This window comes from Cetorhinus maximus, chromosome 1 (assembly GCF_964194155.1).
Source record: "Cetorhinus maximus chromosome 1, sCetMax3.hap1.1, whole genome shotgun sequence".
Lineage (NCBI taxonomy): Eukaryota > Metazoa > Chordata > Chondrichthyes > Lamniformes > Cetorhinidae > Cetorhinus > Cetorhinus maximus.
The window spans coordinates 77,108,026-77,125,516 of NC_135879.1; the positions used below are offsets into that span (position 1 = coordinate 77,108,026).

General features: G+C 42.7%; 1 protein-coding gene across 1 annotated transcript in view; it reads right to left on the minus strand.

Annotated features, from left to right (window-relative positions):
* The window catches only part of LOC144681043 (very long chain fatty acid elongase 6), a 121,170-nt gene that overhangs the window by 38,882 nt on the left and 64,797 nt on the right, over positions 1-17,491 (minus strand). The window contains exon 2 of the mRNA XM_078542730.1: positions 10,389-10,520. Coding sequence (XP_078398856.1) covers positions 10,389-10,520 — 132 coding nt within the window. The remainder of the gene's footprint in view (positions 1-10,388; positions 10,521-17,491) is intronic.

The window sequence follows — 17,491 nt, forward strand, 5'->3', positions numbered from 1 at the left end:
AGAAGTATATCCATTATAAATCTTTGCATACAGTTTATATTATAAACACTGGCATAAAAGCAATGTTGAAAAACAATTGCGGATAAAGGTCTGGTGAACAGAAAGTGTGCATCACAAAACAGTAGAGATATTTAGAGATATATTCAGCTTTTTGAGCTTGTTCTGCCATTCAATTAGATCATGGCTGTTCTAACTCCAACACCACTGGCCGGCCATTTCTCCACAGCTCTTAATACTGCTGTACTGTTATAATGTGCAAAACCTACATTACCAGAAGCAATGGGTCCTTATTGTTGCTGCTGTGTTGAGTGGCTCAATTCTCAAAGTGAGCCTACATATCCATTAATATATGGGAAGACATTGAAATAAATGCACCAATGAAGGAATTTACTTAGTACTGAAGAGGGACATTCTATTAGCATTGGTTTGTGCCAAATACTTCATACCAAGATTTGCTTCAAGATGACTCGATGCTGTTTCTGAGAGATTACATGGCAAAGAAAGCACAGGATGCTATGTCAGTAATTCACAGACAGCACCTAACATAAATGTAAGTGCATCCTCTTACTATGTTAGGCTTCCACAGCAAAATTAAAGTAATTGTATGCTGAAATACACATATATTAGCTTCATGTACAAGTGCTTTCATGAAATTTCCTCCTATGCTCTACAATACAAATATATTGTTGAAGCAGATATGACATGCAGATTAACATCAAGAGAAAGCAATCCCTTCACAGTTAGCAACATCCACACCACCAGAGGGAAGATAATGGAATCCTGAGTGCAATTACATTACAGAAATCTCATTGAAGGAAGTAGGTAATAAGGTAATATCATAAATCTAAAGTGTAAAACTCAACTTCGGTGGGAGAGTAACTTGAACTCACTACTGGGAATCCACTACTTCTGCAATTATACTTTCAAGTTAATGTGCATGTTGCTAATTCTTCTTCAGTCCATCTTATTGCTAGCAGCATCTTATCATTATACTCTGTACCAAAAACAAATCATAATATGCTGTATTTACTGACTGATGCACAAAAGTTGCGTCAGAAAAATTATAGTGGTACAGAAGAGGCTATGACTTAGGATCAGCCTAGAACAGGGGTGTCAAACTCAATTTGCACAATGGGCCTGATCGGACACCCCAGCACTTGGCATAGGCCACATTCAGCAAATGTTATTTGAACGCACAGGGTAAATTTTTTTTAGGCCATAAATCAGGTGCAATCCACATCAATTTCTTGGCACGAGGCCTTGCAACTAACCTGTGCTGGTGCATGGCTGCCAACATTTCAGTTTTGACTGCTTTCAGGCATCCCTGGTGACCATTTGAAACCAGTTTGAATATGCAAAGGAGTGTCATGTGCCTGCTTCAGGACCCTTCTGCAAAATGTATGCAGAGTTAGGTGCAGCACTCCTGTTATACAACATTTTAAACAGCAGTCCTTAAGTGAACTGCTGAAGGCCATTGTAGAAATGTTAGGGAAAGTTTTGTTTTAAAGATTTCCCTATCTGTGCAATATGAAGGAGCAGGAGTGCTCTTCCCAACTCCACAGCACTCCAGTGAGCCACTGGTATATAATCAGCCCTCTTATATCTCCACTTTGTATAGGAACTTGTGATGCTCCCTAAGCACAACAGGAATCCTCAGCCTCCCATCCGCTTGTTCCCAATTTGTCTACAATTGGGAACAATGTTTCCTCATTTAACCATGGTAAAGCCCAGAGATTTCATTCACTCTTTTACTGACTGCTCCTCTCTCACTCACCATGTTGCTGTTGCTGCTCCTGGCTGTGCAGGAGACACTAGACCACAGGCCATGCCACCCATCTTTCCCTAGCTAAGCTCCAAACCCCCAGTCTCCATCTCTCCCTCCATCTGTGTCTCAATTTCCTGACCCAATTCCATAATTTGCTTCTCTTCCCTAAGCCAACATCCCTGATCACCTTTTCTCTAGACACTCTCTTTTTTATGCCCTGCATTTCCCCAGAGCCATTTCCCAGTCTCTTTCCACCTCCTACCCTGAGCTATCTCCAGGCCCCTATACGTCAAGTGTCCTTTCTGTTCCCCCAAGCCCCCATCTCTCCAGTTCCAACACCCTTTGCCCATTCCCTCTCTTACCACCCCACCCCCACTCTGAGCCCCTATCTCTCAGCTGCCCCCAGTCTCAATTAAAGCCTACCGAATCCCACCAAGTCCCAACCTGTCTTCCAAATCCCCTTCCCGAGTCCTAACCTGTCTTCCAAACTCCCTTCCCAAGTCCTAATCTAGTCTCCACAGTTCCACACCACTCCATACGCCCCCTCTCTCTCCCCTTCACCTTCTACTCACTCTTAAGTGAGCGTCTGCCTGAATGAGGGCAGAGGGTATCTAAAGCAGCACAAAGTTTAAACCCCACAGTTCTTCCAGGTTGTGAAACACAGTGCAAGGTCATTCATGTCCCATTTCAGCACAGGCCACCACAGGCCAGATTAAATTCTATTGTGGGTTAGTTTCAGCTGCTTTGAAGCTGTGGAAACCAAAAACACCATGCAATCTGGATATTCTGCTCTGCCACCCTGTCTTGTGGTTCCTCCAAGGTCCTGGACTGTACACCAGCTTTTGGAATGACCCAAAAACTTCCACTTTTGGAACTATTTTAAAATATCCAAAAACCACAGGGGCAGGGTCTTTAGGTCAGTGAGCGGGGGGCGGGGCCCGCTCGCCGGCATGTAAAATGAAGCAGGATGATGTTGGGCGGAACTCCCGATGTCACCCTGCATCATTTCCGTTTTCAGGTCGGCTGGGGCGCAGCCGAATCAGCTGTGCGCCCGCCGACCTGTCAATGGCCTTCTGAGGCCATTTAAAAAGTATTTAACATAATTAATGGACCTTCCCATCCAACCTTAAGGTTGGCGGGCAGGCCGGGAGCCCTGGCAGGCTTAAGAAAAAGCATGATACCGCATCCATGGGCAGGATGAGGGTTTTAAAATATTTAATAAAGGTTTTATTAAAAGTGATGGACATGTCCCAACTCATGTGACAGTGTCACATGAGGGGACATGTCAGGAAAATTTTGTTTTTGTCTCTTTAACATTTTTAAATTGGAGCCGATCTCCCTGAGGCAGCACTTAGCCTCAGGGAGATCAGTGTGCATGCGTGAAAGAGCGGACTCTCAGCTGAGGGGATCCCCCCCACCCCCGCGCACAGGGAGCACAAAGCGCTTCTGGCGGACGTCACGCTGGGCGGGCATTAATTGGCCCGCCCACGTAAAATGGCAGCGCGCGCCTGCCCACATCCGCTTCTGCGCTCCTCCTCCCAATGGGGGGAAAATTTTTCCCCAGGAGTTTGAATAGTGGCTTATAGAGGAAACAAACCTTGTGGAGAAATGTCAATCAAAACGCAGACAAGTAGGTTCAAAGTAATTGTGCATGCTCAGCAGGAATGTGTATTCGAAGAGATAGCAGGTCTGAGCTCTGCTATAGCACTGTGTCCCAATTCTCCGATCCCCATTCCACAAGCATGCTAAATTCCATAGATTTAGGGGGGAGGTGGTCCCTGATCAAAAGCCACAACACCAAACATCAGCACTCATCTGTTCTTGTCCATATAAACTTGTCCTACGCTGGTTAAATATAAATTGTACCATTTAGTAAATACAAAAGCAATTTGCTTTCATATAGCACCTTAAACTAATGTTATTTTCCTATTCCAACAGAATAGCAGTTTATTACAGCCAGCAGTTGACAGTGTCAACCAAACAAAGAAGGGCTTTTCTTCTTTGGGTCAAGTGGTCTTGAGTCAAAACAAGGAACTAGACTGTCATATGATTGAGGATACAGTGCAGTCAGTCTTCTTGACTCTCATCAGTATAACATAGCATCTGGCTGCATTTCCCACAGGCTGATAGCTTTCTCAGAAATATACTGGAGTCTTACATTAAAAAGAGATCTACGTAATTAAATCAGGCTTTTAATCTGTTAGGTCACCTGAAGTGGACTTTTCTTATCATTGTCTATGCGTTTATGGTCAGACTCCAAATAACTCAAAGCAGGAAGGTCAGACAGTTAAGGTTGAAGGTTTTCAGAATACAGTTCACAAAGCCTTTCAGGTTGATGCTGTAATGAACTTTAGAAAGTTTTAGGAAGTTAAAAGAAAGCTTAAGAATATGAAGAGCAGAATTTTACAATCCCACACCATTGGGTTTGCCGAGGTGGAGGTTGCGGGGGTGGGGAGGTATGCAGGGGCCATAAAATTCCCAGGGTGGCCCTCCCATCCAAACCAGTCCTGTCCTGTTTTACTGGGAGTGGGCAAGGCCTAGGTCCTGCCGCCCTCAACACAAATTGAGACATGGTCTTGGGGAGAAATGCCCGCCAGGTCACTCTACTCGGTTCTCGGATATTTTAAGAGCGGGTGGGGGGAGGGTGGAAGTCCCCTCTCCAGCCAATTAATGTTCCTCAGCGTATTAAATGGCTGCAGGGCCACTGTGATCCCTACTGACTCTTCAGGTGGCAGGGTGGGAAATCCTGCCTTCCGAAAAATCCTGCTCAGAATGACCATAGTATAAGTGGCTAAGTGCCACGTATTGCCTAAAAGTGAGAATAGAAAAAAAAATTCTATCTTGTCACATATTATAAATGGTTGAAGGAAGACAGCGACGATGGTGACTTGCTACGGACACAGCCAAGAGGTACTCTCGTAGTACCTCAGAACAAACCAGCACTGTCTCACATCACAGCCAGCTGCTGCTCAAGAAGAAGTTGTATTATAAAAACAAAAAGCTAAAAGTTGTATTATGTTCACCTCATACACACAACAGAATCTAGAGCTGGAACAGCAGAGGACGCAGGCTGTGAAGGAGGACTGGAGGAGGCTGCAAATGAATGACAGGCAAGGGAGGTGAGTTAACTCTTTAGAGGCTTCAGAAATTCACTGATCTTTTGTCTACATAGAATTTGTCAACCAGTTGTTGCCAAAAATGTCTCCATTTGGTGCAAACATTCCCAGTGCTTTTTAGTTCTGTTGAACTCTTCCATTGAGGAGTGTAGAATGATCCTTCTTGCTCATCAATGAATGGTGCTGAATGACCTTGTTTGGATTTCTTACACTTATCTTGCTGTTTCATCTTACAGTAAATAATGCAGGAATCTCCACATACCCATTCCCTAACAGTATGTTCTGTGTACCTGAGAAAATTATTTAGGTGATGAGCATGTTATGTAGTCAGTGATTGTGAATAAATGTTTTAATCTTGCACAATATTTATAGCTTCAACTAAGTGTCAGAACACATGTGCTGATCCAAATATGGAGGTGCTTTAGATAGTTTCCACCAGGTGCTGTATTGCCTAACTGGGGCACTCTGTCCTGAATGTGAAATTCCAATTTGTACCATAGCCCCTTGCATATTAAGGGTATTGCTTGTTTTGCTTTTTCCATGGCATGTGCAGAAAACAGAATTGGTTGCATGCTACAGAGTTTGTCATTCTCTTGTAAAGTTTTCCTGAAAAGCACAGCTTTTGGTTGATCATCTGAGCCAATACTGTACCAGAAGTTGCTGGAGAGGGTATCTCATATAGTACTCAGAGTTGGATTTTTTCCCCTCACACTTCAGCTCAAAAAATATTTGCACAGCAAATTGCTTGAAGTGAGAATTAATAATGGCATGATGAGGTTAACATAGCACCTGGGATCATGGTGAATGACGGGACGAATAATCTGTCTCTTTAAGGAAAGAAATTCAAGGATAGAGAAAGAAACAGTGAACAATGGAGAAAAAAATACGATGAATTAGTGTCAAATTGGTACAGAAAGAGAAATAAAGGGGGGAAAGTAAGATTATATTATGAGTGAGCAAAAGAGAGAAAGGAAAAGGAAGGAAATTAACATTTGAAAAACCTCTAGGAACAAATTTACTACCTATATGAGTGAGACTCCAGTTTTAATCATTCCCTTTCTGTGCCAAAAGGTTGAATGGGATTGGAGCAACTTAAGTACTAGTCCTAACTTGTCAGCGGTGAACTTAATCTGTTTTTATGGTGCTCATCCAGCAATTTCTTGAAATTCACTGGGAAATTGATGGCCATATTCTGTTTTTGCAAGGTCAGTGATGTAAATTGGTCAACAACTTGTGGCGATTTGCAATTCATGCCGTATCTCTTCCTCCCCACAATTTGCAATTTCTTTTTTAGTATTCTACTAAGGGGCAATGCACCTTTGACTCACTGTTATTTGCCAGCAAATTCTAGCTCAATATCTGGAGGTTACTTGTCTATTGCTGACAGGTGCCAATGTCTTAAATCTTTCCAGCAACCTGGAAAGTAAAACATTAAAGCCTGAACATGCAAAATAAATTAACAGAATTTTGGGTACTTTGATTAATCTAACTGTGAAACTGAACATTTTGCTCAAGTTTGGTATAAAAAGTGTAGCTCTAGAAAAACTACCCAATGTGATGGCATAGAACCTGGGCATTTACACAATATAGAAGTATGAAAGACCATGGTGCCACTGCCAACCAACTACAGTATGACATTTCAATGTACTCTTTTTGGATTTATTTTCCCAGAACTTATCAACAGGAGAGTAAGTTGTGTGATGTGGTGCATGAAGTAGTATGAAACAGTTTTATAAATGTAGTGCTGCAAGTTTACAGAAGACATAAGTTATTGTTTGAAATTAAAATCATTAGTTTTATTTGTATGGGGCAAGAAAGGTTTATCAAAAGCACATCAGAATAATAATCTGTGTGAGATTTGAAAGAATGCACACGCTAATGTAAATGCTTCAAGTTATAGCTTTAAGCCTAAATAAGGCAGTGCCTTATCGTCACTACTGGTTGTTAACTTTCGCTCATGCTTTATCTAACAAAATTGATACCTCACAGTATTTTCAAAAGAAAAGCAACACCACAGAGAGGGTCAGAAGCAAAATAAAGGCTTCACAAGAGCACTGGGGGCCGAATTGGCGCTCCCCAGTTGGGAGCCTAGAGTCAGGAAAATTCCCGACTCCGCATACCCGACAGTCGGATTTTTGTTGTGGGGGAGTGGTTGATAATTGAAGTTGGGCTCATCGCCCCCAGAAACAGTGCAGAGGGAGTCACAGGAGCTGCCGAATATCAAGGCCCACCATGGTGCTTTGGGACTTTATACCATCTGTAAAAAAACAAAATCAGCCCTCTTATCCCTCACCCCCCACCACACACCCCCATGCCCCAGACATGCCATCTCATGGCCCCCATCGACTCCCATGATCCTTCATACCCTATATGCCTATCTATTCCATTCTACCTACTCCCCATGGACATTCTCCTGTGTCAAGCTATGCCCCTCAATCCACCCCAATGCCAACTTAGTGCCAACTCATGTCAACCCATGACCCACCACCCTTTGCCCTTGTACCCTCCATGCCAACTCACTCAATATCCACCCTGGGCACACCTCAGGAACCATGCTGAGATGGTATAAAATAAAGCTCTAAGTGTCTATTGATGGCTTCACTATTTTAAAACACTCATTAATAAAAACCCATTCTGTACATTTAAATTCCTTCAACTATTTAATAAAAACCCTTATGAAAATAAGCATTTCATTTAAGTACTTAATCACTTATAAAAACAAATATTTGCATTCATAGCCCCACATCAAAGACTTTATAACCACTTGGAGCTATCAACCAAACTGGGAACTTACAGGCCCTGTGATAATGATAGGTTGTGCAATCAGTCAGTCATTCAGCACTAATCCTATAATGATAACCCTCAGGTATATGCTAACAGATATAGTGAAACTGCAAGCAGCCACAGCAGGTGTTTTTTTTTTAAATTTCAAGGGCTTGGGGATTTAAATGCCTTGACAGCTTGACAGTTCAAATGAGTTTAAATACTTTTTACACACATTCATGTCTATTTCCAACAATCCTAAAGGGCACCTGACCTTCCCCAAAGTGGTTCATGGACCGACCCAAAAGGATCCCTTACCTCTCCAAAAGGATACCCTACCCTCTCCAAACAACTCCTGCAGCTTTAGACCTTTTGCTCAAATGTCTAAATCCCACAAGTTGTGTTTTGCATGTCCCGCTAACAAAAGTTGTAACTGTTTGAAGGCAACTGCACTTTTACATGTGCAGCTGCCTCCATGAATCACAGATGTACAAACTGTAACCTACCGCTGTTCTTTGCCCACCACCACACCCCCTCCCCACCCCCACCCTACCACCACCAGCATAAATGGTGGGTGCCAGGTTCAGGGCGGGACTCCTGGAATTGGGGCTCTGGCGCCACTTTAGCTAAGTCAGAGAGCACTTCCATCCCTGCAAAAGCTCGGGAGGGGATTTCCAAATATACAAATCTCCTCTTTGAATCCCACGCTTAGCTGACTTGTGCCAGTAAGTTTCCTTTCTGTCTTGATTATATGTAGCTTTGCAAACCTCAATTTTTTTTTGTTTCAGAGACATTTTGACAGGAGGGGCTAGTCATAGGATATAAAGCATTATAACAAAGCTTTTTAAACTATTTTCCCCTTTGCTTTAACCTGAACATCAACTGTTCTGCCTGCTGTTTGTTAGCATTAAAATTTAAATGGAATTTGGATACACATGAGCAGACTTTCTTTCACAGCAAACGACCATGAGAGAGGACATAAAATAAATTGATATTCCCGTCTCAAAGTGGTGTTCATAATATTATGTGATCCTTTCAAGAATGAATGGGTCAAGTTCTGTCTAGTGGGCAGACATGGTCTCTGCAGTAAATGCTTCTGTTTTTGTACTCCAAACACAGAGGAATTACATGACATGAATGCAGATCAGAAGTGGGGGATTGTACAGTCCATCCAATTTTTCACCCATTAAAGTCAATGGTCAAAAACTGGATAACAGGTGCCTTATCCTCTGCATCAGAAATTCCACTAAGTGATGCTTTGTGCCAAATACAGCAGTAGGTAATTACCCCTACTGAGTAATAATGATTACTGTGGATCAGCATAAGTAGTAATTATTTATTGTGCTACCAGTTCAATGTAATAACATCAACATGGGAGATATTATTATGTTGTGGCTTTGCATCTTTTTAACAGCAGTGTTTGGAAACTGCTGCAAACTGAGCAAACCATTGTGGCTGGTCAGGGATGGCTATATGAATCACTACACTCAATGGCATAATTTTTAAAAATTATTTTATGGGATGTGTGCATCGTTGCCCATCCCTAATTGCCCTTGAACTGAGTGGCTTGTTAGGCTACTTCAGGGGGCAGTTAAGAGTCAACCACATGGTTGTGGGTCTGGAGTCACATGTAGGCCAGGCCAGGTAAGGATGGCAGATTTCCTTCCATTTGTGAACCAGATGGGTTTTTACGACAATTGATAATAGTTTCATGGTCACCATTACTGAGACTAGCTTTCAATTCATGTTTTATTAATGGAATCTTAATTCCAGCTGCCATGGTGGGATTTGAACCCATGTCCCCAGAGCATTAGCCTGGGCCTCTGGATTACAAGTCCAGTGACGCTGCTCCGGTGCCCTTCGAATGAGATTTGAAAAAAAAAAACAAGGTAAAATGTTTTCTATAACAAAAACATTATTTGTGACATAATACTTAGTTTAAAACAAAGAGCTTGTAAGAATTGGTGATATTTTGAAAAGGTTGCAACACTTTTTTTTTGTCCCTCTTTAACCAGTTGACCTTTGTAAAACAAAGAAAAGCTGCAATAGTGAGGCAACATTTTCTAGCAGCTCGGAGGACAAATGTTCTGAAAAGTGCTCAGTTTATGCACTGACCATGGACCTATACAGTTTAAGACATCTATTTTTGGAAAAAAATCATTCCAAATGCTTAAATTCTAACAATAAATGAAACTTCAGCAAGGAGGTGGGGGGCTTATTACAAAAGAGGATCCAATAAGCTTGCAAAGCAGATGTCCTGAATAAGGCCATTCAGCACACAAAAACAGAGAGCAGCACCATTAATTAAAATGCATGGAAAATTACAGGAAATTTTGTTTGGCTACAGTTATCTAAAGCTTTCTTTTAATGTGGACTAAGCCAGGTCACTTAAAATGGGTAATAAGGACATGTCAACTCAAATTGATTTTATGATTAGTAAGTAAATCTCCCTAAGATTCTTCAGAAATAAGTTGAGTAACCTTATAAGTTTTACAGAGCATTACAATTAATCCCAAAAACAAATTAAGATAAACAAGAAAATAAATGCAGATAACAAAAAAACACCAATATACTGTTGTACACAAAAAAAACTGTTGTGCACAATTAAAAAAGGCTGTAATTGTTATTGCTTTATGACTAATTGGTTAATGACTTAGAGATGATTTTAATTCTCAATCATGTGCAGTATCAATAGAAAATGCCATGGAATGTCATTAAACAGGAGGAAAAGAAGTAGCACTTACCTGAAGAGTGCAAGGCTCAGTGACCACAGCACCAAGGGTTTCCTCAGCTCAAACTTCGCTCGTTGTTTCATCAAGTGACGACCACCGAATATAAATGCAGCATACAGAGCGGAATACAAGAAAGACTTTTTCCTAAAAATAGCACAAGAATTAACTCTATTAATGCAGTTTTGAGAAACAGGCTAACACAACAGCATTTAAACTTCCCTTCACCTGCAAACACCAACATATTCCTGGGGATCCCTGACTTAACTGTTAAAAGAAACTATACATGCCTCATTATTCAATTTAGTGCAGAAAAGCAAAATATACCATAATTTTGAATTCAGCAACTTTGTATCGAGAGTAAACTGCAGTCTTGGCTCTCCAAAGTAAAAACTGTTGTCATGGCCAAAAATACTTTTCTCTAAGAAAGCAACATAAATGACATTGATAAATCAACAAAAACAGGAACATACATGTAAAAATATTCAGTGTTCTCAGGGCAATGATCTGATGGTACTTGGTAAGCCCAAGCAGTGAAGTTAGGAATCCAATAATTTCTCAGCCCACTCATCCCCAAGTCCACTCACATATGGACTAAAAATCATTTAGTCTAGAATTCTTCTTAAATTCCCAAAATCAATCCAACATTTGTAACAGGAATAATACGGGGAGGCGGTGGCTCAATGGTATTGTCACTGGATGAGTATTGCAGAGACCCAGGATAATGCTCTGGTGAAATTTGAATTCAGTAAAAATCTGGAATTAAGAGTCTTAATGAAACGATTGTCGACTGTCATGAAAAGCCAGCTGGTTCACGAATGACCTTAATCTGCCATCCTTACCTGGTCTCCATGTGACTCCAGCAAAGTGGTTGACTGGGCCACTCTCAAGACACTCAGTTGTATCAAACAACTACAAAGTTTAGAAGGAATGAAACTAGACAGACCACTCGGTATCGACCTAGGCACCAGAAATGACTACAGCAAATTCAGTCCTGTCGACCCTGCAAAGTCCTCCTTACCAACATCTGGGGGCTAGTACCAAAATTGGGAGGGTTATCACACAGACTAGTCAAGCAACAGCCTGGCACAGTCACACTCACAGGATCATACCTTACAGACACCACCATCAATATCCCACCAGCAGGACACAGGCACCGTGGTATCAGGGGAGTTGCCCTGGAAATCTTCAACATCGACTCTGAACACCATTAAGTCTCATGGCATCAGGTCAAACATGGGCAAGGAAATCTTCTGCTAATTGCCATGTACTGCCTTCCCTCAGCTGATGAATCAGTACTCCTCCATGTTGAACACCACTTGGAGAAAGCACTGAGCAAGAGCACAGAATATACTCTGGGTGGTGACTTCAATGTCCATCACCAAGTGTGGCTTGGTAGCACCACTACTGACCAAGCTGGTTGGGTCCTAAAGGACATAGCTGCTAGCCTGGGTCTGCAGCAGGTAGTAAGGGAACCAACAAGAGGGAAAAACATTCTTGACCTCATTCTCGCCAACCTGTCTGCCGCAGATGCATCTGTCCATGACAGCATCGGTAGAAGTGACTACCGCACACTCCTTGTGGAGACAAAGTCCCGTCTTCACATTGGGGATACCTTCCATTGTGTTGCGTGGCACTACCACCATGCTAAATGGGATAGATTTCAAACAGATCTAGCAACTCAAGACTGGGAAACCATGAGGTGCTGTGGGCCATCAGCAGCAGCAGCACTGTGCTCAACCACAATCTGTAACCTCATGGCCCGGCATATCCCCAATCTACCATTACCGCCAAGCCAGGGGGTCAACCCTGGTTCAATGAAGAGTGCAGGAGGACATGCCAGAAGCAGCACCAGGCATACCTAAAAATGAGGTGTCAACCTGGTGAAGCTAAAACACAGGATTGGCCGCTTGCCAAACAGCATAAGCAGCAAGTGATAGACAGAGCTAAGCAGTCCACAACCAACGATTATATCTAAGCTCTGCAGTCCTGCCACATCTGGTGGTGAATGGTGGTGGACAATTAAACAACTTACTGGAGGAGGAGACTCCACAAATATTCCCATCCTCAATGATGGGGGAGCCCAGCACATCAGTGCAAAAGATAAGGCTGAAGCATTTGCAATCTTCAGCCAGAAGTATCGAGTGGATGATCCTCTCAGACACGTCCGGACGCCTCCAGTATCGCAGGTGCCAGTCCTCAGCCAATTCGATTCACTCCACGTGATATCAAGAAATGGTTGAAGACACTGGGCACTGAAAAGGCTATGGGCCTTGACAATATTCCGGCAATGGTACTGAAGAATTGTGCTCCAGAACTTCTTGTGCCCCTAGCCAACCTGCTCCAGTACAGCTACAACACTGGCATCTACCCGGCTATGTGGAAAATTGGCCAGCTACGTCCTATACACAATAAGCAGGACAAATCCAACCCGGCCAATTACTGCCCTATCAATCTACTCTTGATCATCAGTAAAGCGATGGAAGGGATCACCAACTGCACTGTCAAGTGGCACTTGCTTAGCAATAATCTGCTCACTGACAGTTTGGGTTCTGCCAGGGCCACTCAACTCTTGACTTCTTTACAGCCTTAGTTCAAACATTGACAAAAGAGACAAACTCCAAAGGTGAGATGAGAGTAACTGCCCCTGACATCAAGGCAGCATTTGACCCAGTGTGGCATCAAGGAGCCCTAGCAAAACTATCGTCCAAATAGTTGTTTGATAGTACAGAACTTGAATATTACTGAAAAAAAGACATTTTGTCGAAGCTTTACGTCTTGCACCCATCAGGACAATCGCCAAGGATACCATTGTCCTCAACCCAACCATCTTCAGCTGCTTCATCAATGACATTCCTTCCATCATGAGGTCAGAAGTGGGGATGTTCGCTGATGATTGCATAATGTTCTGCACCATTCGCAACTCCTTAGATACTGAAGCAGTCCATGTCCAAATGCAGCAAGACCTGGACAATATCCAGGCTTAGGTTGACAAGTGGCAAGAAACATTCACGCCCCACAAGTGCCAGACAATGACTATCTCCAACAAGGGACAATATAACCATCTCCTCTTGACATTCAGTGGCATTACCATCGCTGAATCCTCCACTAACATCATCCTGGGGGTTACCATTTACCAGAAACTGAACTGGTCTAGCCATATAAATACTGTCGCTACAAAACCAGGTAAGAGGCTAGGGATCCTGCAGCAAGTAACTCAAATCCTGACTCCCTAAAGCCTGTCCACCATCTACAAGGCACAAGTCAGGAGTGTGATGGAATACTCTCCATTTGTCTGGATGAGTGCAGCTCCAACAACACCCATGAAGCTTATCACCATGAAGGAGAAAGCAGCCTGCTTGATTGGCACCCCATTCACAAATATTCACTCCATCCACCACCAAAGTACAGTGGCAGCAATGTGTACCATCTACAAGATGCACTGCGGGAACTCACCAAGGCTCCTTCGACAGCACATTCCAAACCCATGCCCACAAAGACAAGAGCAGCAGACACATGGGAACACCACTACCTGGAAGTTCCCCTCCAAGCCACTCACCATCCGGGCTTGGAAATATGTCACTGTTCCTTCACTGTTGCTGGGTCAAAATCCTGGAACAGCACAGTGGGTGTACCTACACTACATGGATTGCAGCGGTTCATGAAGGCAGCTCAACACCACCTTCTCAAGGGCAATTAGGGATGGGAAATAAATGCTGGCCAGTGACGAGCCAGTGACGTCCATGTCCCATGAATGAATTAAAAAAGACCACTTGCAATAAAGTCGGTAGAAGTGAAAGATTTTTTAAAGGGCCAGAATTTTTGGCTCAGCGAATGGCGGCAGGGCCCGCTCGCCGAGGCGTAAAATGACACGGGGTGACATCAGGTGTGCGTCCCGAAGTCACCGCGTGTCATTCAGTCTTTCAGTTCGGTAGGCACACACCCGCCGAACTGTCAAAAGGCCTATCAAGGCCATTTAAATATCAATTAAAGTTATTAACTGAGCTGCATGTCCAACCTTAAGGGCAGGCGAAGTACCCAGGCGGCCTTCGCATTTTTCATGGAACCTCATCCATGGGGGGGGGATGAGGTTCCATGAAAGGTTTATAAATTAAATACATTTTTCCATTAATGTTCCTTGACGTGTCCCGGCTCATGTGACACTGTCACACGAACTGACATGTCTTTAAATAAAGAAAATATTTTAACTTTTAAATCTTAAACTAATCTCCCCGAGGCACCTCTGTGCCTCAGGGAGATTTCTGCGCTCTTTTGCATGCATGCACGGGCGCAGGTCCTGACTCAGGGAACCCCTCCCTTGCACAGGGAGTGCTCAGTGCTTCCGGGTGCACGTCACACTAGGCAGGCCTTAATTGGCCCGCCCATGTAAAATGGGCAAAAACAAAAACAGAATTACCTGGAAAAACTCAGCAGGTCTGGCAGCATCAGTGGAGAAGAAAAGAGTTGACGTTTCGAGTCCTCACGACCCTTCAACAGAACTGAGTAATATTAGGAGAGTGTCCCTACAACCACCCCCCCCACACCCCCCAACTTCTCTCCCCCCACCCCCCCCACCTTAAACCAGCTTATATTTCACCCCTCTCCTAACATTACTCAGTTCTGTTGAAGGGTCATGAGGACTCGAAACGTCAACTCTTATCTTCTCCGCCGATGCTGCCAGACCTGCTGAGTTTTTCCAGGTAATTCTGTTTTTGTTTTGGATTTCCAGCATCCACAGTTTTTTGTTTTTAAGATCCCCTCCAAATTAGACACCATCCTAACTTGGAAATATATCGCCATTCCTTCACTGTGGCAGGGTCAAAATCTTGGAACACTCTCCCTAACAGCACTATGGGTGTACCTACATCACACAAGTGCAGTAGCTCATGAAGGCAACTCACCCAACCATCTCAAGGGCAATTAAGGATAGGCAATAAATGCTGGCCTCGCCTGTGTTGCTCATAACCCATGAATGAATAAAATAAGTTTTCCATTGTAAATTCATCTCATAGCTCTGCCATTTTAAAACTAACCCTAACAAATCACTTACACTATTAAATTAAACATAGGAGGTAAAAATAGGCTAGAAATATTACAGTACATTATTGTTGTAAAATTACACTAATAGTAGCACTCAAAGCACGCCGCTCAAAACAAAATGGAGTGTGTTTCTTTCTCAGGCAAAGTACAGAAGCCTGTTATGACCGATGCAGTTGGAAAAGTGGAGTTATTTAAAAATCCTAGAGGGAAATTTTAAACAACTGTCATCATCAATAATTTTAAGTGTTATGTTTGTGATGCGACTCTAAACTCAGGAATCAGACCACTAGTTCTCGAGGTTTTACATTAAACTAAATTAAACATTTTATTAATTACACAGGTTAAAATGTATACACATGGCTACAAATTACTATCATAGTTTTTAACAAATTCCCAAACTAATCTCCATTGAGGCAACAGCAACCCATAGACTTAATCAAAACACCAGGCAATGCATTTTCACCTTATGAATTCAAAATTAGGTTCCTTTCACTGTGGAGCCAGTTGGAGGCTTGCAGCTGCCTTTTGTTGTTACATGTGACAAGCAAAGTGAATAATGAGGATCCTGTAGATGTAGTATAACTGGACTTCCAGAGGGCCTTTGATAAGGTGCCGCACAAAAGATTAATACACAAGATAAGATCACACAGAGTTAGGGGTAATATATTAGCTTGGATAGAGGACTGGCGAACCAACAGAAAGCAGAGAGTCGGGATCAATGGGTCTTTTTCTGGATGGCAAGCTGTAACTAGTGGGGTGCCACAGGGTTCGGTCCTTGGGCCCCAACTATTTACAATCTATATTAATGACTTGGATTCAGGGATAGAAGGTACTATAGCTAACTTTGCAGATGACACCAAAATAGGTGGGAAAGTAAGTTGCAATGAAGAAATAAGAAATTTAAAAATGGATTTGGACAGGTTCGGTGAATGGGCCAAAATTTGGCAGATGGAGTTTAACGTGGTTAAGTGTGAGGTTATCCATTTTGGTCAGAAGAATAAAAAGGCGACTTATTATTTAAATGAAGAGATACTTCAGAATACTTCAGTGCAGAGGGATCTGGGTGTCCTCGTGCATGAATTGCTGAAAGCTAGCATGCAGGTACAGCAGGTAATAAAGGAAGGCAAATGGAATTTTGGCATTTATTGCTAAAGGAATAGAATATGAAAATAGGGAAGTGTTGTTGCAACTGTACAAGGCATTGGTGAGACTGCACCTGGAGTACTGTGCACAGTTTTGGTCCCCTTACTTGAGGAAGGATGTAGTTGCATTGGAGACGGATGAGAGGAGGTTCACTAGATTGATTCCAGAGATGTGGGGCTTGTCTTGAGGAGAGACCGAGCAGTTTAGGCCTATACTCGCTAGAGTTTAGAAGGATGAGAAGAGATCTAATTGAGGTATATAAGATGCTAAAGGGGATAGACAAAATAGACGTAGAGCGGATGTTTCCTCTCATGGGGCATTCTAGAATGAGAGGCCATAGTTTTAGGCTAAGGGGTGGTAGATTTAAATCAGAGATGAAGAGGAATTACTTTTCTCAAAGGGTCGTGAATCTGTGGAATTCACTACCTCAGAGTGCAATGGATGCCGGGACGCTGAATAAATTTAAGGAGGAGATAGACAGATTTTTAGTTAGTAATGGGTTGAAAGGTTATGGGGAGAGGGCGGGAAATTGGAGCTGAGGCCAAAATGAGATCAGCCATGATCGTATTGAATGGCAGAGCAGGCTCAAGGGGCTGAATTGCCTACTCCTGCTCCTAGTTCTTATGTTCTGATTGCCTCTCCCTGCACATCCAAAAAACTACTGAAGTTGTACCTACCAGACCCATTGAATGTTAATTTTCATTATATCAACAACTTCTTTGAACTTCAACCTTTTAACAATGAAACCCCATTCATTGTACCAATTTTATTAGTATATAAACATATTGCTCGGTAGCTGTTAGAAAGGTGTGAAGTTTTCACCCCACTTCTTGCATGTTCTATTCAAAAAATGCAAATGCACGCTATCTCTCTGTTTACATCTCAAACTAGTACATCAAAGCACCCAGACTAGCTGGCTTTAATCCAATTAAGAC